The sequence below is a fragment of the Oryctolagus cuniculus genome, chromosome 8 (genome assembly GCF_964237555.1).
Source record: "Oryctolagus cuniculus chromosome 8, mOryCun1.1, whole genome shotgun sequence".
NCBI classification, from domain to species: domain Eukaryota; kingdom Metazoa; phylum Chordata; class Mammalia; order Lagomorpha; family Leporidae; genus Oryctolagus; species Oryctolagus cuniculus.
In genome coordinates this window covers 43,242,065-43,266,229 of record NC_091439.1, presented here as the reverse complement: position 1 = coordinate 43,266,229, position 24,165 = coordinate 43,242,065, and the positions used below count along the sequence as shown (strand labels likewise).

At 41.7% G+C, this 24,165-nt stretch overlaps 1 protein-coding gene across 2 annotated transcripts; it reads left to right on the top strand.

The window, feature by feature from the left end:
* The first annotated feature begins 8,869 nt into the window (after positions 1-8,869).
* On the top strand, positions 8,870-23,996 carry EXOSC9 (exosome component 9). Of its 2 annotated transcripts, XM_002717231.5 has the most exons (12): positions 8,870-9,050; positions 9,374-9,468; positions 10,093-10,212; positions 10,350-10,452; positions 11,948-12,085; positions 15,171-15,253; positions 17,289-17,421; positions 18,445-18,533; positions 19,136-19,282; positions 20,682-20,866; positions 23,275-23,353; positions 23,686-23,996. In XM_002717231.5, the coding sequence occupies exons 1-12, from the start codon at positions 8,985-8,987 to the stop codon at positions 23,768-23,770; spliced, it is 1,323 nt and encodes a 440-aa protein (XP_002717277.2). In that variant the 5' UTR covers positions 8,870-8,984; the 3' UTR covers positions 23,771-23,996. The 2 variants fall into 2 exon arrangements, with proteins under 2 accessions (XP_002717277.2, XP_069903765.1); XM_070047664.1 differs by lacking the exon at positions 9,374-9,468 and having other exon boundaries at positions 8,885-9,050.
* Positions 23,997-24,165: the final 169 nt, after the last annotated feature.

Here is a 24,165-nt window from a genome sequence, read left to right as displayed (position 1 = left end):
TGGACGCCCTGGAGGCTCTTAAACACTCAATATGCATACCCCAGTATGTACATGTGACTGTGTGCTTTCAAAGAGTATAGATTAATCAAATGATCACAGTTTGATATGTGCCTTGGTACAGAATGAGGTCTTGTTAATTGGTGCCAAAACAAATCTCAAGTGAAAATAGACATCAAAGCCTGATGAGAGTGGCCACTGGGTGAATCTGCCTACTCAGAATCCTCAGGAATGCCCTCACTTAGTTCACCTTGGCATAACCAGGTGCTTGAGCCTGCCCCAGCACAAGTTGCAAAGCAGACCTCAAATTTCTTGTAATTTCTTTGTAATTTTTATTTATTTATTTATTTAAACTTGAAAGGCAGAGAGGCAGACAGATAGAGAGAAATTTCCCATCTGCTGGTTTACTTCCCAAATGCCTATAACAAGCAGGACTGGGTCAAAACAAAGCCAAGAGTTGGGAACTCCAGGTCTCCTATATTAGTGGCAGGGGCCCAAGTCCTTGGGCCATCAACTGCTGCCCCACCCCGGGGTGTGCATTAGCAGGAAGTTGGAAACAGAAGTGAACCCAAACCTAGCACTCTGATATGGGTTGAGACATCCCAAGCAGTGTCTTAACCACTGTGCCAAACATCCACTCCAATTTATATCTACAGCATGTACTCATACAACATCTGCACTAAATTAAGGGGGAAGGGAGAAGGTATCTCGCTACTCTAACATATTCACTAGTTTAAGTTAAATATAATTCTTTCCAGCAATTACTGCTATGAATTAATTGAATATTAATCAACCAGCATGTATTTCCTTCCAGATAAGGCTCAGAATGTTGCCATTTTAAATCACTCCATTGACAAATACACATTGATCACTTTCTCTGTGAAAAGTAGAGTTTAAATTGCCTTCCAAAAGCCTAATTACAAAAATCTTGATTAATGTCTTGAATAAAAATCAAGTGCACTGAGAAGCTTGTGAAATACATATTGAGTGACTAGACGTGTGGGGGTATTTTGGACTCCATAAAGTCCCCTAATTTGGAATCCACTTCTTCACGCCTCTGACATTGTTAGTTCAGCCCTGCAGGACCTGGGACTTTGCTTCCCCTTGACTGCTTCACCATCCTTCATGTACTGCAGATGATGGAAGCACCACCTCTCTCAAGGAGGCTTTGAAGCAGTTTTGAATAAAGGCAGGTGGTTTTATTGAAATGTTCCATAACTTACTATGTTGACTAAAATTTGGAAAATCTTGTTCAACATTTTTTGAATAATAAATATATATGGTTATTTCAAATAAAATGATATTTTCTAATTTAAAGATGTAATGTCAGGGTCGGCGCTGTGGCGTAGCTGGTAAAGCCGCCACCTACAGTGCGCATCCCATATGGGCACTGGTTTGAGTCTCTGCTGCTCCACTTCTGATCCAGCTCTCTGCCATGGCCTGGGAAAGCAGAAGATGGCCCAATCCCTTGGGCCCCTGCAACCTCGTGAGAGACCTGGAAGAAGTTCCTGGCTCCTGGCTTCAAATCAGTGCAGCTCCAGCCATTGTGGCCAATTGGGGGAGTGAACCAGCAGATGGAAGACCTCTCTCTCTCTCTCTCTCTCTCTCTTTCTCTGCCTCTCCTCTATCTTTGTGTAACTCTGACTTTCAAATAAATAAATAAATCTTTAAAAAAAAAAAAAAAAGATGCAATGTCTTTTTCTATGTATGTGTCCCAGGAAGACTAAAGCCTCAAGTTTGAAGTTTGTCATAATCATGTTAGCACTTTATGTAAAATCTGATGTGGAATCTTCTCTTTTTTTTTAAGATGTACTTTACTTATTTTAAAGGCAGAATTACAGAGAGAGGGAGAGGGAGAAGGAAAGAGAAAGAGTGATCTTCTATCCACTGGTTCACTCCCCAAATGGCTACCAGAGCCAGGACTGATTCAAGCCAAAGCCAGGAGTCAGGAGCTTAATCCAGGTCTCCCATGTGGGTGCAGGGGTCCAAGTACTTGGGCCATCCTCTGCTGCCCTCCCAGGCACATCAGCAGGGAGCTGGATCAGAAGTGGAGCAGTCGGGATTCAAACTGGTGACTCTACAGGAGGCTGGCATTTCAGGAAGTGGCTTAATATGCCACAACTACAGGCCCCACAGAATCCATCTTGTTAGAAAAGCACTTGTTAGAATCTATGTGTTAGTAAACTTTCCCAACTCCAAGGAAAAAAGGAAAAAGCACCAGATTAATAGATGTCTAACCTTTGGCAAGTTAACCTGATATATCTAACATGATATAGAATTTACTGTGAATGGCTCCCGGGACACAGAGGAATGCAAAGGTGGCAATGCCAGTGACCCCTCTGGGTAGCACAATGTATGCTGTGGCTCCAGGTGAGTATGTTCTCATCCTCATCCTTTCCCCACTCTTTCTCATTCATTCCATTTATCCACTCACTCATCTGATATCTTCTAAGTTCCTTCTATATTCCAACCCAGACATTGTGGATAGGAAAGTGAGTATAACAGATGCTCCTCATGGAGCTCACTGGGACACAGCCAGGCAAGCAGTTCCTTTGAGGCCCGTGCCATAAATATGAAGGTGGAGGAAGTGAGATATGCTTGAGGCACACAAAGAGGGGGTTGTAACCCAGCTGGGGGATAAGGAGGCAATTCAGGAAAGGTTTCTTGCTTTCTCTGAGCTGATCCAGAAGAATAGTCAAAAGTCAGCCAGGCAGGAAATCCGGTGGAAACTGTTTCAGGCAAGGAGTCCTAACACAAATGACTGGAGGTAAGAGAGAAGTTGGTGCCTTTGAGCAATTGAAAATAATTCAGTAAAGCTGAAGATTCAAAAGACAAAGAGGTAGTTACAGGCAGGGCTGGGGAAATAAACAGGGACAGGATCTTAAAAGGCACTGTAAACCATGGAATACACTTTGGAATTCAATTTAAAATCAATGGAAAGTCATGAAAGAGTTCTATGGAAAAGATCATGATTAGATTTATATTTTTAAAGCATCATACATAATGTAGAAAAGGAGGCACTAGAGCTGTGGCTTAGTAGGTTAAGCCTCTGCCTTTGGTGCTGACATCCCATATGGGCACCGATTTGAGTCCTGGCTGCTTCACTTCCAATCCAGCTCTTTGCTATGGCTTGGTAAAGCAGTAGGAGACGGTCTAAGTGCTTGAGCCCTCGTACCCATGTGGGAGACCCAGAAGAAGCACTTGGCTCCTGGCTTCAGATCAGCCCAGCTTTGGCTGTTGAGGCCATTTGAGGAGTGAACCAGCAGATGGAAGACATCTCTCTGTTTTTCCCTCTCTGTGTATGTAACTTTGCCTCTCAGGTAAATAAATAAATCTAGGAAGGAAGGAAGAGAGGGAGGGAGGCAGGGAGAGAAGGAAAGGGAGGGAGAAAGAAAGGAAGAAAGAAAAAGGAAGGAAGGAAGAAAACTGTGAGAGGGCAAGACTGGGGGTTGGGAGGCTATATCAGAGAATGATAAAATAATTAAATAATTTAAGTCAAAAATGATAGTGATTTGAATGATACAGTGGTGATAGGACTGGAGAAAACATATGGGTTAAGTATTCGGCAGGTGACCTAACTACACTTCATGATTTCTGAGAAGCAGTGGATGTAGTGAGTGAGGAATAAAGAACGATACCTTGATTCATCTACTGGTACTGGGAAGTTGCCATTCACTAGAGGGAATGCAAGGAAGAATGTGCTTGAGAATGAAAAAAATGAGTACAGTTGTGGACATAGAAAATTCGCAACGTCCCTGGGGCATCTGGAGGCATCCAGAGTCCCGAAGAGAGCTCTGGACTGGCACAATAAATTTGGGAATAATCAGCATTTTGGTGGTATTTGAAGCCATGGAAGCAGAAAACCTGGGAGACTGACACAGGGAGAAATTTTCTAGGACAGAAACCCATGAAACTCTGACACTTAAGAGGTGAACCAAGCAAGAATCCCAGAAATGGATTGACGTGAACGTCCAGAGAGGTTAAAAAAAAAAAATGCAGGAAAGTTACAAACCCCTGAAGTCAAAAGGAAAAAGTACTTCGAGGAGGTCACTAAAATCACAAACTATTTACAGAACACAAATGATATTAAATGACACTGAAAATCAAGTAAGAGATCCAGTTTTCATTAGTTGTGACAAGAAGGTATAAGTCAACTTGAATTCCATAAACATTCACACAGACACTTAAACCCATAGGAATATACTCATAAACTTTAAATTCTCCAGTAATGGGTAGTGTCCCTCTAAAATGCATCAAGGCCTGCTCTCCTGTTTCTCACCTCCCACCGCCCCCATCCTTTGTACTTGCTCTGTGACTCATCAACAGCCCTCAGCACTCCAAAGCAAAAGAGGAAAGAGAACAGAGGTGGGATGCAACTTGAAAAGCCCTGTGACCAAAGCTGAATGTGTTTCAGAGGTTTCCTAGCTGTTCAACTGAAACTGCCCAGTGGAACCTTTTAAAGGTCAACTGTAGAGATGAAATGCTAGCAAATCCAATCAAAATTATGAAGTTTAATTCTCTTCCATTAACAATTCAACTGACCCTTGGAAACTTAAGAAGGGAGACCATGGACTACACATTTTAACATCTAATTACTTTTCCTATGAGCTCTTGTATCAGACAATACTCTCTCTCTCTCTCTCTCTCTCTCTCTCACACACACACACACACACACATACCCACACAAAAATAACAACTTCCAGAATGTTTTCATTAGTAATTTTAAGGAAAAATCTTACAGGAATAGGAGTTTCATGAAACCTCTATTGACAAGAAGACATGAGCAGCCCTCCTTCACTAAAAGACTCTTATTTTGCATGTGTGTATCTATTGTTGATCTAGTTTTTCACATGACAAAAAGGTATCTGACAGGAATAAAAAACAGTAAATATATGCACAGCTCAATATCTTTTACTATATTTAAATGATCACAAGTTATTTATTTAGGAAACATGCAGTTGGAAAGGTTTGCTGCAAAGAAAATGACTGACATTTCCAAAGTCCAATTATAACTTTGAGAAATTCAAATGTATAAAAAATCTAATTGATCAAAGGGTAGATATACAAAATTTTTATATTTTCGTTTTCTTAGTTCTGTTAAAACATATGGTTTAGTTAAATAGGATATATTTACAGGGCAGAAGAATGTCACATCATATGACTCACATCCTACCTAAATTTTCCTGTTGGAACTCTGCCTCTCACAGATGAGTAATCTAATTTCATGTTGGATCAGCCCCATGATTTGATACAGAGTTATGGTTTGAAATAGAAGTCAGTTGCTAGTTGTATAATTCAAATGCTCCTCAAGGAGAATGTAGTCATTTCATTCCTTTCATAAAAAATTCAGACGATGTAGAAAATTTCTAATGGTCTTCATCACTAATAAAATATGCTAGTAGTGTGAGCCAGATTTTCCACTCAAAGAGAACCAGAACTTCTCCAAGTTCCAGAGTGCAAAGAAGGCAAATACTGTAAACCAAATGAAATGAAGAGCACTACTCTACAGGCAAATTCTGAAACTGATTCTCAGATGGTTTGTGAGCATTTAGAAATGTAAGAGGTAACCATTAGGAGTCAGCATGGGCTCAGTACAAATTTTGCCAGATAATCTAATGTTCTATCAAAATAGGGTTATTTTCCAAAAATGGATTTATAAAGCTATATAATACACACAAAAGAACGTAAAAAGATGAAAAATAATTGAATTATTTAGCCATAATAGAATATTTTATTATGCTATAGAGTATTTAACATTCTATTTTATGATATAATTTACTCTGACTTTTCTTAATAATTCAACAAATGTGTTTTGAGCTTTACTTTGTGTCTTGCATTGTTCTCTGTGCTTAAACATCATCTCTTTTGAAACTATCCTATCTACGGATATCTATCTAGCCCAGGGTTAAGATACCTATATCCCAGGGGCCAGCGCTGTGAGGTAAGACTCCACCTGTGGCGCTGGCATCCCATATGGGCAGCCTGTTCATGTCCCAGCTGCTCCTCTTCCAATACAGCTTTCTCTGCTTATGGCCTGGGAAAGCAGTGGAAGATGCCTTAAGTTCTTGGGCATCTGCACCCATGTGGGAGACCCAGAAGACACTCCTGGCTTCCAATCAGCCCAGCTCTGGCCCTTGGGGCTATTCGGAAACCAATGGATGGAAGACTTCTCTCTCTGTGTCTCTCCCTCGCTCTGTCTATAACTCTGCTTCTCAAATAAATATTAAATAAATCTTAAAAAAATACCCATATCCCTTGGCCGGCACAGTGGCTCACTAGGCTAATCCTCTGCCTTGCGGCGCCAGCACACCCGGTTCTAGTCCCGGTCGGGGTGCCGGATTCTGTCCCAGTTGCCCCTCTTCTAGGCCAGCTCTCTGCTGTGGCCAGGGAGTGCAGTGGAGGATGGCCCAAGTCCTTGGGCCCTGCACCCCATGGGAGACCAGGATAAGTACCTGGCTCCTGCCATCGGATCAGCGGGCCGGCCGCGGCAGCCATTGGAGGGTGAACCAACGGCAAAAAGGAGTACTTTTCTCTCTGTCTCTCTCTCTCTCTCACTGTCCACTCTGCCTGTCAAAAATAAATAAATAAATAAATAAACCAGGCAGCTTGGCTCCAAAGCCTGGGCTATTTCTCCATTAAACTCCTTCTCATGAAACCACATCCATGAATGGAAGGGGAGAGGGAGTGGGAGAGGGGAGTGGGAGAGGGGAGTGTTGTGGGTGGGAGGGAAGTTATGGGGGGGGGGAAGCTATTGTAATCCATAAGCTGTACTTTGGAAATTTATGTTCATTAAATAAAATAAAATATATAAAAAAAAAAAGAAAGAAACCACATCCAGATTCACTGAGTACTCACCGGACAATCTCAAAAGAAGGCCCTGACCTCCTCAAAACTCAGCTGCCTTATTTAATTCAAGCAATCTTCTTCACAGCCTACTCATTTTGAGTCCATTTATTTATATTTTTATAAATAAAGTCCATTTATTTATCCATTCTCCATTTTCAGGTTTCCACAAATGCTTCTTCAGCAGACAGTCCTCCGCCTCCGTCCTTATTGTGCTACCTGCACGGTAACCTCCTGGCGACTTTCACTCATCTCTGCCAGCTTTCCTTGTGTCACTCATCATGGCCAGGCAAGATTGTCACTTCATTTTTTGTCCACTTGTCCCTATAATGTAAGTTCTATGGGTCTTTCTCTTTTCAAAAAAAAATTTTTTTTGACACACAGTGTATAGTGAGAGAGAGAGAGAGAAAGGTCTTCCTTTTTGCCGTTGGTTCACCCTCCAATGGCCGCCACGGCTGGCGCACCGCGCTGATTTGAAGGCAGGAGCCAGGTGCTTCTCCTGGTCTCCCATGCGGGTGCAGGGCCCAGGCACTTGGGCCATCCTCCACTGCCTTTTCGGGCCACAGCAGAGAGCTGCCTGGAAGGGGGGCAATAGGGACTAGAACCCGGTGTGCCGGCCCCGCTAGGTGGAGGATTAGCCTAGTGAGCTAGCCAGCCAGCCAGATTCCCATTCTCAGCACTGATAGGGGTCTGAAATTGTTCTATTTAGTTAAGTTTTTGTCTCTTCTAAAGAAACAAATTTCTTGAAAGAAAGGATCTTGTCTACCCCCCCCCCTTTTTTTAAACCTAGCCCTGGAGTTATTCTTGGGACACAGTAAACCGTCTTTAAATATTGAGTACCTAGGTTAGACAGCAAGAGGTAGAAACTAAAATCTAATCTCACTAAAACAAAGTGTGAGAAGAGATAAAAGAGAGGAATCGATTTTATGTAGGAGTTGTGATGCTTACCACATGCAAAGCAAAGGGAAACAAAATACAAAGCAAATAGTGCTTAGCCAAGCACTGCTCTAAGCATTTTATGTGTCCTAATTAGGTTTTATTCCTCATAATAACTTATCATCCCTATTTTGCAACTGAGTACTGTGAATCATCTAGGCTAAATAACTTGTCCAGGATCACAGACCTAGTGGATGGCACAATGTGAATACGAATCTGGGCAGTTTCGAGTTCCTGTTTTTGTTTTTAAAACCTCTATTAGCTCTATTTATTTGAAAGGCAGAGCAACAGAGTGGGGGTGGGGGAGAGAAAGAAAGAAAACGAGATAATGAGAATCTTCGCTGGCTGGTTCACTCCCTTGTCCACAGAAGCTGGAGCTGGGTCAGGTGGAAGCCAGGATCCCGGAACTCCATCCGGGTCTTCCCTGTGAGTGGCAGCAGCCCCAGTACTGAGCTATCTTCCACCGCTTTCATAGGAGGAAGCTACTGCTATTTGACAATCTTTCTCTCCAAAAAAGCTGAGCGCTTGGCAGCACAGCCACAACAAGGCTTCTGTCTGCCCCTAACAATAAGCCTATGGACAGTGTAGTTTCAGCCCACGGCGATAACACAACGCAGGAACGACCTCGAATCTTGTCAGCTTCTTAGATCTGTTTCACCTCAGCCAGCAGGAACGTCCCAGCTCACCGCCGCGACTGTCTTCTCCCAATCCCGCTTGTCTCTTTTGCGCCCTGTGTCCAGTGTTTTTCCACGGTACCTGCTCCAAACCCTCCTCTGGAGCTTTCTAGTGGCCAAGCATCAACGCCTTCATCAGTGAAACAGCAGTAACACCCCTGCAGCCTCGCCCGCGCCGGGACTGAGGAACGGCAGAGTGTGAGAGTGGTCTACTCATGCTATTGTCTGTCAACCACGTGGCTATCGTGTGCGTCTTTTAAGCCCCTGGCACTTTACCTTAAAGGAACCTTCCGACTTTAAGGTCGGAAACACCCGTCTCTAAGCCGCCTCTGCAGCTCCAGTGCCCCTCGGAAGAACCCAGCCAGGCTTGGAGTTTGCGCACTAGCGACGGCTCAAGCCCCCAGCTTTCCCACCCGCAGCCGTCGCGCCCTGATGACGCAAATCTCCTTCGCCGCAGAGCGAGCGGAGCGCGGGTCTAGAGTCTTCGCGTTTCCTCACGGATTTTGGTGCCCGTGGGGCCCGTGAGCTTACACCATGAAGGAAACGCCACTCTCAAACTGCGAGCGCCGCTTCCTACTCCGTGCCATTGAAGAGAAGAAGGTAAACGGCCCCCCCGCGAAACTGCGCGCCGCGCGGGCGCTCAGCTCACACGGGGTGAACTCGCAGACTTTACCAGCGTGGGCCGCAGGAGGCCCTGGGGAACCAGCCGGAATGTTCCCCCAGCCTCTCAGGCGATATGTCACCCCAACGGGTTCTTTTCGAGGCGTGAGTCGTCCCAGCAACTTCCAGTGCTTGGGCATCTAGCTTCCGCTCTCCTAGCGGGATGGGGTGGTTAAGATCCCACTTTGCTCCAGGGCGGACGCATAGTAATTGCTCAAGAAATACTTGTTGAAGGAATAAGAGAATGAATGTTGTGCTTACAGCGGCTGGATGGCAGACAGACCTACGATTATAGGAACATAAGGATCTCGTTTGGGACAGATTATGGGTGCTGTATTGTGGAACTTGGGAAAACAAGGTAAGAGAGTTCAGATTAGACGACAGATTCAACAAGGAGTGGTTAGCACAGAAGTCGGGACAGTACTTTGTGGTCATGCCTTAAGTTTTTAATCCTGAACATCTTTTCTTCATGAGTATCTGATCTCTACAAATCATGTAGGTGACCAGCAGTGGTTACTTTGTATTTGTTTCCTGAACTCCTTTCACCGTAGAGAGTGAGGGATGTAGAGATTGCGAGCATTTTGGCACTAATAGGTCCCACATTCCTCTTTTTCCTGAGTGACGTGAAAACTAGGTTTTTAATATTCACTTGAAACTTTTGAGGCTATTTGGTCAGATAATGTTGCTAAACCATGCCATGTGAAAACCCTTAAGAATTCTAGTTTCCATGACATTTTGTATTGATAAATACTCGTTTCAGGAAGAAGTAAAGGTCATTGATTTCCTTCTAAGTCTGTGAAATAGTAAATTTTGTTATAAGAGTGTATCCTTTATCTCTGCATATATTCCATATGTAATTTCTGCTTCAGAATATATCGTTCTGAGTATAGCATTACGTAGAGTAAGACAATGTTGTCTAAGATTTTTTTTAATTGGAAAGGAAATATATTTAGCAAACTGCTTTGTGCCTTTATCTTTACAGAGTTCTTGGACAGGTTTCCTGTGAACTTGTTGCTCCAAAACTCAATAGAGCAACAGAAGGTATTCTTTTTTGTAACCTTGAGCTCTCTCAGATGGCTGCCCCGGCTTTTGAACCTGGCAGGTACTTAAATCTTTTTCTTAAGCTTTCACCATAGGAGAATCTAATAACAGTAAGCTATTGTTTTAGTGCCTTATGAATATAATGTATAATGTAATGGTATTATATTTCATGACATCAACCCATTCCTGTTTTCTTAGGCAGTCCGATCTTTTGGTGAAGTTGAATCGACTCTTGGAAAGATGTCTAAGAAATTCGAAGTGTATGGATACTGAGTCTCTCTGTGTTGTTGCTGGTGAAAAGGTGGGGAAATATACCTAAGATTCTTTTTCTGGTAAAGCTTTATTTACTTAAAAGTCAGAATGAGAGAGAGCTTCCATCTGCTCATTTGCTCCCCAAATGGCCACAATGGCCATATACCCAAAATTATTAATCTTAGGGTGAATATTGTTGATTTATTGGTCTCTATTACTATGATTTTCAGAACTTAGTTGATTAGATTTATACTGGTTCACTTTCTGAGTACTATTCTTGGAACTTTGTACCATCCCTGTTGTTTTTTTTAAAGGGTGAAGAATAGCAACTTGGATATATGTTGAACCATTTAATTTAAAGAACTTGTGACTCTTTCATATCATCTCTCTTTTATTTTCTCACGTTAAGTCTATTGATAATGTTTTCCTTTTCAATGGGACGAACAACTTATAAACAAACCCAAATCCTTCATGTGGGTAGGTTATTGATATACACAGTGTCAGTGGTATGGCTGACATTGGAAATCTTTGTCTCCATAAATTGTGCTGTATGAGGATAATACAACTGTGATTTTTTAAAAAAAATTATTTGAAGGGCAGAGTTTACAGGGCTGAGGGAGAGACAAGAGAAATCTTCCATCTACTGGTTCACTCTGCAAATAGCCGCAGTGGTCAGAGCTGAGCCAGGAGCCAGAAGCTTCTTCTAGATCTCCCACGTGGCTACAGGGGCCCAAGGACTTGGACCATCTTCTGCTGCTTTCCTAGGCACATTAGGAGGGAGCTGGATCAGAAGTAGAGCAGCCAAGATTTGAACCAGTGCCCTTATGGGATGCTGGTGGTGCAGGCAGCAGCTTTACCTACTATACCGCAGTGCTGGCCCCAGAATTTGAAGTTTTTAAGTTAGCAGGTAAAATAGAAATATACTCAGGTTTAGAGTTAGGAAAATATTAAATTTAGATGGTAGAGTGGTTTTGTTTAGGATATTCATATTGTTGCTAAGTGACTCAAATAGTAAAGTAAACTGTTGGTATTAAAGGTTTTTTTTTAAAGATTTATTTATTTATTTGAAAGTCAAAGTTACACAGAAAGAGGAGAGGCAGAGAGAGAGAGAGAGAGAAGTCTTCCATTTGCTGGTTCACTCCCCAATGGGCCACAATGGCCAGAGCTGCACCGATCTGAAGCCAGGAGCTAGGAGTTTCTTCTGGGTCTCCCACAAGGGTGCAGGGGCCCAAGGACTTTGCCATCCTTTACTGTTCTCCCAGGCCATAGAAGAGAGCTGGATTGGAAGTGGAGCAACTGGGACTCAAACCGGTTCCTATATGGGATGTGGGCACTGGAGGCAGTGGCTTTACTCGCTATGCCACAGCGCCAGCCCCAAAAATGTTTCTTTAACGTAAAATTTTTCTACGTATATTTTTATTGAAAATCTTGAAGTAACTGTGTTTTAAAAGCAAGAAATATATTTTTAACAGTGTTATTTTTCCTCTAAGTGGCCACCGGTTGTAATCAGTCTGGATTTATTTTTATCCTAAATTCACTTTCAGGTTTGGCAAATACGTGTTGACCTACATTTATTAAATCATGATGGAAATATTATTGATGCTGCGAGCATTGCTGCAATTGTGGCTTTATGTCACTTCCGAAGACCTGATGTGTCTGTCCAAGGAGATGAAGTAACTCTGGTAAGTTCCTATGAAGTGAGCCAGGATCCTTCCAGGAATGAATGAGTATCCTAGATGTACAGGCAACTTGTTACAAACAAAGTCACATTATAGATGGCCAGTAGGTAAGTTCTAAAATTTGTTGATAAGGCAAAGACTATGTCTAATCCAAATTGCCCTAGAAATCTGTTTCCTGTATTGAAATGTCATTAAGAACATACCCTAGCGACCAGCACTGTGGCATAGTGGGCAAAACCACTGCCTGTAGTGCCAGCATCCCTTTTGGGTGCCAGTTCAAGTCCCAGCTGCTCCACTTCCTATCCAGCTCTCTGCTATGGCCTGGGAAAGCAATGGAAGATGGCCCAAGTCCTTGGGGCCCTGCACCCACGTGGGGGACCTGGAAGAAGCTCTTGGCCGGCGCCGCGACTCAATAGGCTAATCCTCCGCCTGCGGCGCCGGCACACCGGGTTCTAGTCCCAGTCGGGGCGCCAGATTCTGTCCCGGTTGCCCCTCTTTCAGGCCAGCTCTCTGCTGTGGCCAGGGAGTGCAGTGGAGGATGGCCCAAGTGCTTGGGCCCTGCACCCGCATGGGAGACCAGGAGAAGCAGCTGGCTCCTGGCTTCAGATCAGTGCGGTGCATTGGCCTCAGCGGCCATTGGAGGATATACCAATGGAAAAAGGAATACCTTTCTCTCTGTCTCTCTCTCTCACTGTCCACTCTGCCTGTCAAAAAAAAAAAAAAAAAAAAGCAGCAGCAGCAGCTCTTAGCTCCTGGCTTCAGATTGGCACAGCTTCAGCCATTGCAGCCAGTTGGGGAGTGAACCAGTGGAGGGAGGACCTCTCTCTGGCTCTCCTCTCTGTGTAACTCTGACTTTCAAATGAATAAATAAATCTTAAAAAAAAAAAAAAAAAAAAAAAAAAAAAAAAGAAGAAAGAAAAGGAAAGAAAGTTGCACTCAGTAGTGTTTTTAAAAAAAAGAAAAAACATACCCTAGGGGTAGGCATTAGGTTCAGCAGTTAGAACACTGGACTGCCTGGATTTGAGTCCCAGCTCTACTTCCAATTCTGGTTTCTTCCTAATGTGTACCCTGGAGGCTATGTTGATGGCTCAGATTTGTGGGTCCCAGTCACCTACATGGGATACCCAGATTGAGGTCCAGGCTCGTGGCTTTGCCCTGGCCCAGCCAGGCTGTGGCAGGCATTTAGAGTGAGCCAGCATATGGGAAATGTCTGTCATGTGTCTTGTCTGTCTTTCTCTGCCTTTCACACAAAACACACCTTAGCTTGATTTTCTAAGGTAGAATGAGAGGGCTGCTTCTTTGGATCGAACATTAGATGAAGTAGTTGGCTTATGTTTAGGCATCACACGTGTAAAAAATACCTGACTCAGCACAGTGAATTGCCAGCAGATGCACATCTGTCTTCAGGACTTTTGTTCATTAAGCAAAATAAATGGCAGATGGACCTCAGAAATACCTGTAGAACTTGTTAAAACTTACTGCTAGGCTCCACTGCTGAGGTACAACAGTAGTAGAACCCAAGTGCTGCTTGTCCAGAGACCACATTCTGAAAACCATTTCACATTCTGAAAACCATTCACTAATCTATGTTGTCTTCCTCTTTCGTCTGCCAGTTTTGGTTTATATAAGTTATGTGCTGAAATAATGAAAGTACACTGTAGTTATAGTTTGAGTCTTGATGTTGCAAAAGGGAACACCAGATGCCCATATTTTCTAAGTAATCATAATGTATTTTCAGATATTAAACCAGAGCAGATTCTTTAAAGACTTAGGGGAAGTGACAAAGGTTTACTAACAGTAATCTTCCTTTAGAGGAGAGAGTTGTAACAAGGAAGTTTAAAAAAAAAAGTAAGAAGCAATTATTTGACTTGAAAGATCCAAAAATACTGTAAAGTTACTGTTTGTGGGAATGTAAAATGATACAGCTATGTTGGAGAAATTTGGGTGTTTATCTTAAAGTTAAGCATAACACTCTTTATATTTTTTAGTACACTTGTAGTATTAGAATTGGCAGTGCCTTAGAACTAGGAAAAAACATTTCCAGCAATTTCTTGGTTAGGAATCTGCAGGTGGAATGGGAGCATTTGTTTGCCCAGAGACTTACATGCACATGTTCATAGCAGCATTAATTGTAGTAGCCAAAAACTGAAAATAACCCAGATATTCATTACCTTGTAAGTTGATTACAAAATGTGATATATTTATATAACAGCATACTCTTTAGCACTGAACTGTTACTCTTTATTTTTTTACGATTTATTTTATTTATTTAAAAATCAGAGTTAGAGGGAGAAACAGAAATCTTCCATCTGCTGTCTCACTCCCCAAATGGCCACAAGAGTCAGGACTGGGTCAGACTGAAGTCTGGAACTTCTTGGGTACAGGGGCCCAGGCATGCGGGCAATCCTCCACTGCTTTTTTTTTTTTTTTTTTTTTTTTTTTTACAGGCAGAATGGACAGTGAGAGACAGACAGACAGACAGAAAGGTCTTCCTTTGCCGTTGGTTCACTCTCTAATGGCCACCACGGCCTGCGTGCTGTGGCCGGCGCATCGCACTGATCCGAAGCCGGGAGCCAGGTGCTTCTTCTCGTCTCCCATGGGGTGCAGGGCCCAAGCACTTGGGCCATCCTCCACTGCACTCCCGGGCCATAGCAGAGAGCTGGCCTGGAAGAGGGGCAACCAGGACAGAATCCGGCGCCCTGACCGGGACTAGAACCCGGTGTGCCCATGCCGCTAGGTGGAGGATTAGCCTAGTGAGCTGCGGCGCCGGCCTCCACTGCTTTCTTAGGTGCATTAGCAGGGAGTTGGATCAGAAGTAGAGCAGCCAGGACCCAAACAGGCACCTATTTGGGATGCCAGCATTTCAGGATGCGGCTTAACCTCCTAAGCAACAAAACTGCCCCTATGAAGTATTACTCTTTTAGAACTGAACTGTTGATACATGCTATAAAGCACTCAAACAGGTAATTGTAAAAGAGGTCATTTAGAACTAAGAATGAAAATTTCATTTTTTATTTTAGTATGACTTTTTTTAAAGTATGTTTTTAACTTCATGCCTGCAATGACTGAGCCTTTTCTTTTGAAACAGTATACACCAGAAGAACGTGATCCTGTGCCACTGAGCATCCACCACATGCCCATTTGTGTCAGTTTTGCCTTCTTCCAGCAAGGGTAAGTCTCACCTTGTAGTGGGCTGAAGTCTCAAATGGAGCTAGGAACTTCATTGCTCTACTCAAGTATTTAAGTGGATAATGAATAAACTCCTCCTTTGATATATATATTTAAAGATTTTTTATTTATTTGAAAGGTGGAGCTATAAAGAGGCAGAGGCAGAGAGAGATCTTCCATCTGCTGGATCACTCCCCAAATGGCCATAAGGGCTGGAGCTGGACTGATCTGAAGCCAGAAGCCAGGAGCTTCTTCTGGGTCTCCCATGCGGGTGCAGAGGCCCAAGAACTTGGGTCATCTTCTGCTGCTTTCCCAGGCCATAGCATAGATCTGGATTGGAAGTGGAGCAGCCGGGTCTCAAACTGGCCCCTATCTGGGATGCCAGCACTGCAGGTGGCAGCTTATCCGCTACACCACAGTGCCGCCCCCCCCCCTTATATTAAAACACCTTATAGCTATTTTCTTTCTTTGTAAGGGCATTAATTGGCAAAGAGCTGACCATACCAGTTATTAAGTTCTGCTATAATGAAGATACTTCCCAACGTTTTTCTTTTAATGGCGTACTTATAAGTTTACTGTGGCATGGTACTATCTTTTATAGAGTTGTACAAGTATTAAAGAGAGTTGTGTGGTACACGTTCATTTGAGGAAATAGGAATAGAAATTGTAAATTAATGGAAGACTAGTAACTTTGAGAAAAATCTAGTTTCCTTTAGTTGTCCAGTAGTTTCTTCACAACTCACTGCTAAATCCTACAGCAGTAAACCTGAAGTCTTTTAGGTCCAAGTATTGGTACTTTGAAATGAAAACTTAAGCCTTAAATCTCGAGAAACGAGGAGAGATATAAACATTTTAATACATTTTTGCATAAAAACTAGAGAAAAGCTTTCAATTTTTAGTTATCGCAGTGTAGAATTTCATTAAAATGAAATGGACCTGCTTTGTCCAATAGAAATAAAATGTAAACCATATCATAATCTTCAATTTTTAAATAGTCACATTAAAAGGGTATGAATAAACAGTAAAATTAATATGTATTTAGCCTAATATATGCAGAATATATAATCAGTATCTTAAAAATTAATTCATGAGATGTTCTTCGTACTTCTATTTCTACTAAGTCATTGAAATCTAATATTTTACCTACTGAGTTTGTAGTAGCCACATTCCTCAATAACTACATGTGACAGTTGGCTAAGGTATTGGATAGTACAGAAATAGACCATGTTTTTACTGAGCCATCAGAAGAACCTCAGAGAAGAGGACATGAAGGCAACTTTAAAATTAGCCAAATTAATGTTATCTTACGTTTTCTTAATGAGCCAGAAGTCATTTAATCAAAGAGATAACATTCGGTTTAGATTATATATTATTTAAATGAAACCAGTCTGAAGTTAATGGGATTTTACTATGATTGCTAGAAATATTCATCTAGCATGCATTGGTGTTCATAAAAACACAAACTTTTTTTTTTTAACTTTTATTTAATGAATATAAATTTCCAAAGTACAGCTTATGGATTACAATGGCTTTTTCCCCCCCATAACTTCCCTCCCACCCGCAACCCTCCCCTAAAAACACAAACTTTTCAAATCTGTACAGGCATAGGCTGTCACTGTGTTTTTATTGATGCCATCTTTTTAAAAAATCCATTGCCTTTGGGAATGGGTATTTGGTTAAGATGTCCACTTCATATTGACATGCCTGGGTTCAAGTCCTTATTTTAACTCCTGACTCAAACTTCCTACTAATGCAGCCCTGGGAAGGAGCCATGCTAGCTGAAGTAATTGGATTCCTTCCACCCACGTGGGAGACCTGGATTGTGTTCTTGGCTACCAGCTTTAGCCTCAGACTGTTCCTGCTGTTGTGGGCATTTGGGGAGTGAACTAGTAGATGGGAGCATGCTCATGTGCACTCTCACTCTTAAGTGCTTGCACTCTGTGGGCTTCTCAAAAGCAAAATACAAAGCATCCATCACACTACACCTGACAGAGATTCAGCCTTAGATTTGTTCAGGTTCATGTAACATTTATTTCAGAATGTATTTATTGGTGGATCCCACTGAACGAGAAGAACGAGTAATGGATGGCTTGCTGGTGATTGCCATGAACAAGCATCGAGAGATTTGTACCATCCAGTCCAGTGGTGGGATAATGCTACTAAAAGATCAAGTTAGTACTTTGATTAATATCTGATTAAGAATGGTTCTCTTTAAAAACTTTTTCTTTTAACTAAATCTAATGAAGGTGGTTTTCAGTGATTGAGTCTAGGATATGTTAGAATCTGGTTTCAGAACTGTCACTCTCCTTTTGACTGGGGGCTCTAAGGAATCTTTCTTTCCATGCTGTACCCATTCTGGCCCTCTAGATTCTGAACTTTCCATAAAGAGATTCATATCTTTAAAAAATAAAAGGCATTAAAAGGTAGAAATTAGGTGAAAAGTTAGTTTTACTTTTAAAATTTGGATGTAACAGGCAGTAGTTCTCAAATCCAGCTATATACTGGATTCACGTGAGGGCTTTCAGAAAATGGACTGCTATATGCCATATAGTATATGTGGTTAAGAGCTTTGCGAGCTATTGTAGTTCAGTATTAGTTCTAACCCTGTCTTGTACTAATTGGCCTTAGGTGAAAGATTTCATCCCTTTGGACCTCTTTCCTTATCTGTAATAGGGAGTGATGTTACTATGATACTTAGTTGTTTAGAAGAGTGGAAGGACAGATGAACTGAAGGAGATATAGTGTGGTGTCCAGGATATAGCAAATGTGCAGTGAATGTTTTTATGATCGTTGTCATTATTGACAGTATGTAAATACTACCCAGATCCCATCTGTGGATTACTTACAGAGAAGATAGTGCATCCTTGTGTATGTATGTGTGCAGGTACATTATAAAGTTCATGGAAGACCCTTTGAATGTCTGAGGTTTCTTCCATGGTTGCTTTTATGGTTGAGTAGGCAGTTTTTGAGTCTGTTCCCTTAATGTGATGGTTCTTCAGACATTTTAAAACAGCTCTCGCCTTGCTTAAATGGTGTTTACATTGTATTATCATATTGCGGGGGGGTGATCATATTGGGGGTGGTGGTCAGGTTTAACTTGTAAAGGTAGGAAAATTAGCATCATGGTTTTAGTTTTATTAGTGAAAGCCTTTGGTTTGTTGCCTTTCAATAACAGAATTCACTTTTATAAATAGGTTTTGAGATGCAGTAAAATAGCTGGTGTGAAAGTAGCAGAAATTACAGAGCTAATACAGAAAGCCTTGGAGAATGACCAGAGAGTTAGGTAAGTTTTTTCAGAACTATATGGTCTTTTTATACAACTTTCTCTATTAAGGTTGTTGGCTTGCACAAGGACAACCATAAGATTTCACGCTTAATCACTTTTTCTTAAGTCAGTTGGATATACTAAATAGGTATTTTGAAAGTTAACTCTTTATTATACTTTATTCCAATTTAAACAACCTGTGTCATAAAGCCTCAGGAGATTTTTCTTTAAATATTAACATTTTCTTAAATAAAAAACAGTAGAGTAACTCAGCTTAATGGAAAGAACACAAACGAGATTGATTACCATCTCTGTTTCTGTTTGATCATAAAGATATATAACTCAGCACTTCAGTGTACTGTAATTTGGGAGGTTAATGCTTACCTGGTACAACTAATTTAAGGACTAGAGAGCTTAAGGTACTTCAGGCACATGTGCCTGGCACATGGCAGGCATGGGGTTTAATAAATGATAGTTATTAAAATTTTTGTTATTTTCCTTTGATAGTTTTAATGAATTGTATTGATTAGGTTAATTGGACTATTTAAGTGTTTATTATCCACCAAATAAAATAGTATCTCCCATCTATCTACCCCCTACTCCCAAAACACCTTATACAGGAAAGAAGGTGGAAAATTTGGCTTTGCAGAGTCTATACCAAATCAGAGGATCACAGCATTTAAAATGGAAAAGGCCCCTGTTGATACCTCGGATGTGGAGGAGAAAGCAGAAGAAATCATTGCTGAAGCTGAACCTCCTTCAGAAGTGTATCTTTATTGGGTAGTTTTTGCAGTAACAAGTTGATTTGTAGCACTTCTGGTGTTATTAAGGCTGTTTGGAAGGTGTACATACAGAAATTTGTTTTTGGAAACTACTTTTTTAGAGAGAGCACTTAAGACACAAGATAGTGATTTGTTTAAGTTGATGGTATAACATCTAAGGTTCTTGAACTTAATCTGCAAATACCAAAGTTCTTGGTGTGCCATTGATGCAGTGCTTAAGTCACTGCTTGGAACATACATGCATATCCCATACTGGAGTGCTTTGAATCTCAGCTCTTCCACTTCTGACCGTTTCCTGCTGATACACATGCTGAGAGTCAGCAGATGGCTCAAGTACTTGGGTTCCTGCTACCTATGTGAGGAACTCAGATTGAATTCCAAGATCCTGGCTTTGGGCTGATCCACCCCTTAACTGTTGGGTGTTTGTGTTAGATTGATCTGTCTCTCTGCCTTTCAAATAAAATGGAAAAAAAAAAAATTCTAAAACAATTTTGAAGGCCCACCTGTATATTGTTATATACTGCTCTTGAAGTTTATTCAGTCGTGCCCTCATTACTACATCTAAAGTGTTGAGAGCCTCTCTTCTTGATATTTCTTTGTATTTGCTTATTTGAGATACAGTGAGAGAAGGCAAACCCATCCACTTCCCAAATGTCTGCAGTGGCCAAGTCTGGGCTGGAGCTCCAGGTCTCCCAAATGGAATGCAGAAACCCAGTTAATTGAGCCATCACTGCTGCTTCCTAGGATGTGCACCGGCAGGAAGCTAGAGTCAGTAGCCAGACCCAGGAATCAAGCCCAGGCACTCCGATGTGGGGATGCAGGCAATTTAACTGTTAGGCTTAACCGCCTACTCCCTCTTGATGTTTCTAACCAGTGTGTCAATACAGTCTTGCCTGAGTTAGGTAGGGATTTCATTTTTCTTTCAAGTATAGCTATATTAAATTCTTTTCCTAACCATTTGAGGAACATTTGAATCAATCTTAAAATAAGAAAACTTTCTCTCTCTTTTTTTTTTTTTGAGAGGCAGAGTAGACAGAAAAACAGAGAAAGGTCTTCCTTTTGCCGTTGGTTCACCCTCCAATGGCTGCCGCGCTGCGGCCGGCGCATCGCGCTGATCCGAAGCCAGGAGCCAGGTGCTTCTCCTGGTCTCCCATGCGGGTGCAGGGCCCAAGGACTTGGGCCATCCTCCACTGCACTCCCTGGCCACAGCAGAGAGCATCCGGCACCCCGACTGGGACTAGAACCTGGAGTGCCGGCACCGCAGGCGGAGGATTAGCCTATTGAGCTGCGGCGCCAGCCAAAATAAGAAAACTTTCATTTTCATCTGTTTCAACAGCTGTCAAATAGCAATATTTATAGTATTCAGTTTTCTTAACTTATTAAGTGTTTCTAAACCTGTGCTATGGACTCCTGGAACTGCCCAAATTGGAGAGGGAATAGAAAACTCTTGGGGTGATCTTGAAGACTCTGAGAAGGAAGATGAGGACGAAGGTGGCAGTGATGAAGCTGTCATTCTTGATAGTATGAAAATGGACGCTGGAATAGAAGTTTCTGATACTGGAAGCCAAGGTAAGTGAAACCGTATAGCTTTTCTTTGTAGATATGTGTCTATTATATGGAGATAATATACTGTATTTGTACATATATATAAAAGATATATGCACAGATAATGATATCTGTATAGAGAATATATGTAGATATAAATGTATATTCCTTTTTTGGAGGGGCTATTTGTGATTTAAATTTCAACTAATTAATGAGGCTAATGCCAATTTTTTTTTTTCCTTTCTAAGGTTGGTTTATTTGAAAGGCAGAGAGACAGGGAGAGAGAACTTCCACCACTGTTTATTCCCCAAATGGCTGCAACAGCTGAACAAGGCTGAAGCCAGGAGCCGAGGACTCCATCTGGGTCTCCCATGTGGGTGGCAGGTGCTCAAGTACTTGGGCCATTTTCCTGCAGTCCCAGACCTGTTAGCAGGAAGCTAAATCAGCTGGGACTCGAATCAGTATTCTGATGGTATGCTAGCATCACAAGTGGTGGCTTAGCCTGTTCCACCACAACACTAGCCCCCAGTTTTTTTCTAAAACAGTATGTTTATCTTTGTGAAGTGATGGTACATTTTGGCATGTAAATGATGGCTTTGTTATTATTTATTTGAAAGACAGTAAACATGAGCTCCCATCTTTGGCTTATAGTCAAGAGCCTGCAACAGCTAAGCCTAAAACCAGGAGCCAGGAAATGAATCTAGGTCTCCCACATGGGTGGTAGGAACCCAATTACTTGGGCTGTCACTGCCCCCTCCCAAGGTCTGCATTAGCAGGAAGCTGGAGTCAGGAGCAGGGCCTGAAGTCAAACCCATGCACTCCAATATATGGGATGTCAATTTCTAAGATTTACTTGAAAGACGGAGTTACAAAGAGAAAGAGAGGTCTTCCATCCACTGGTTCATTCCCCAGATGGCCACAATGACAGAGCTGCACCGATCCGGAGCCAGGAGTTTCTTCTGGGTCTCCCACAAGGGTGCAGGGGCCCAAGCACTTGGGCCATCTTCTACTGCTTTCCCAGGCCATAGCAGAGAGCTGGATAGGAAGAGGAGCAGCTGGGACTAGAACTGGCACCCATATGGGATGCCGGTGCTTTAGGCCAAGGCTTTAACCTGCTGTACCACAGCACCAGCCATCTGGGGAGTGAAGCAGCGGATGGAAGACCTTTCTCTCTGTCTCTGCCTCTCTCTGTAACTCTCTTTCAAATAATATTTTTCAAAATAAATCTTTCAATAGCATTGAAATGTAATAGTAAGTTTCCATTTTTCACTGTTAAAATATTACAGCATCATATTGAATGAGGTGAGTGAAGAGCTACCACATTACCTGGGAGAGTAGAACAAGTAAAGCCTTTCTAAAACATGAATGAAAGTAGAAACTACAAATAAATTGATGTGCAAGCAAACAAGAAAAGGATTAATTCACATTAATTGCTGCTGCTCAGGAGAAAAGTAGGCAAAAGATAGGAGCTGTTCTCATAGTTAACCATGGTAAATGACAGGATTTTTTTACTATAGCATTGAGCATTATTAAAAATACCAGCATTGAAAAGGGTATATGAAAATGGTTGTTTACTTCTTTCAGCATGAACATTTCTGAAAGCATTTGGCAAAAATATTTTTTAGAATGAATGTGCCTTTTAACCAAGCAATTATGCTTCCTGGAATTTCCCTTCCGGTGTTAATAGAGAAAAAATAAATACCAAGTTGGTTCTTCCAAACTTTCTTATTATTACAGTATATTAAGAATGAAAGAGTTTACCTAAACAGAAGCATTTTTACAGAAGAGCTGTTTAGAGCCCTAAGGAGCTACAGGCTAGAAAACAAAGTTTATCAGTAAGATGTCGCTCCCCCTCTTCGTGGAGGAACGACACAGGACCCTGCGCTGTTCTTTTGTCTGCTCTGCCCTCCCCGGGTTTGCTGCTGGTTCTTCCCGGGTTGGCTACCGTCCTTCCACCTCCGTGGAAGGGCGGTTTCCCCCTGCCACTTTCCCCACTTCCGCAGGGGAGCGGCACACCGCCGGCCGGCTCTCTCGGGGGCTGCACAGGTGTTCCTTCAGATAGATGTTCCCCGTGCATGTTGTCTCTCTCCTTTATAGTCCTCTTCCACCAGTCCCAACTCTGCTACCCACACGCCGAGTACGCTGCTCTCCTCCAATCAGAGTCAGCTCCTGCTGCTTATTGGTTGAACTGGAGGCAGCTGTATAGAAGCTGTTTCCTCCTCTCCCAGCACCATATTGTGGGAGAGCAGATGCATAGAATAAGTCTTAATTCCAGTAACTTAGTCTAGTCCGAGTTGCTCCCAGTTGCTCCCCACAGTAAGAGTAGCTGAAACTATTAATGTAGAAATGAACATTTTAGAACCTCTGATACAAGTCCATGTGGAGTTTCCCAGATTACTTACCAACATTGTTTTCTTATCATTTTCTTAAAGATGCCCCTATAGTACTCTCAGACAGTGAAGAAGAAGAAATGGTCATTTTAGAACCAGACAAGAAAACAAAGAAAATAAGGTAACAAGTTTTTGGTTTATTTCAAACATGTACATGTAACTTAAGAGTTTGAGGCTTGCTCTCTGGTTTGACTCTCATCTTACAGAACTGTTATACACAGACATCCCTTTTTCATCAGCTGTTATGTGTTTTTTTTCACCCTGTAATTAATAAAAATTAGCACCTAACTCTCTATTAAACTATTTTTGGATACCTTTCAGGGTTACTGTATTTACTTTTCCTGCTGTCACATTTTGTACCCTAGTGCAAAAAAATAAAAGACCTCCTATTTCAGTGATCCAAAACTTAAGCATAATTAAGTGAACTGTTAATTTATTTTACTTTATCCGCAGAACACAGACCACCATTGGGAAACAAGAAAAAGCACCAAGTAAAAAGCCAATGAAAAAGAGAAAAAAGAAGAGAGCTGCTAATTAAAGCTAACATAGTTGTATATTTGTATATATAACTATTAGATGTATTTATTCAGTGCTAACAACCTGGGTATCATTTATTCACAAATCCCTAAGTTTTATTTTTTTAACATTAAAGTGAATGTTCTAGAGCTTTTTCTCTGAAAATTTTGTCATCTCAAAGCCTTATTCACCAACCTGTGTATGTGTAAAGTGTAAAAATTGATGAGGAATAAAATAATCTGATAGGCTGCTGTGTGTGTACAAAGAAGAATGATTTTCATCGTACTGGTAAATAAGCACAGATTTATTGTGCAGAAATCGGCAGACTGATCCAGTTGCTTAGGAAAATGGATATTAGAACATTGAGGGTCTGTTTTCCTAAAGTCAACTTTTTAGAGAGTGGCTTTCCACTCCCCA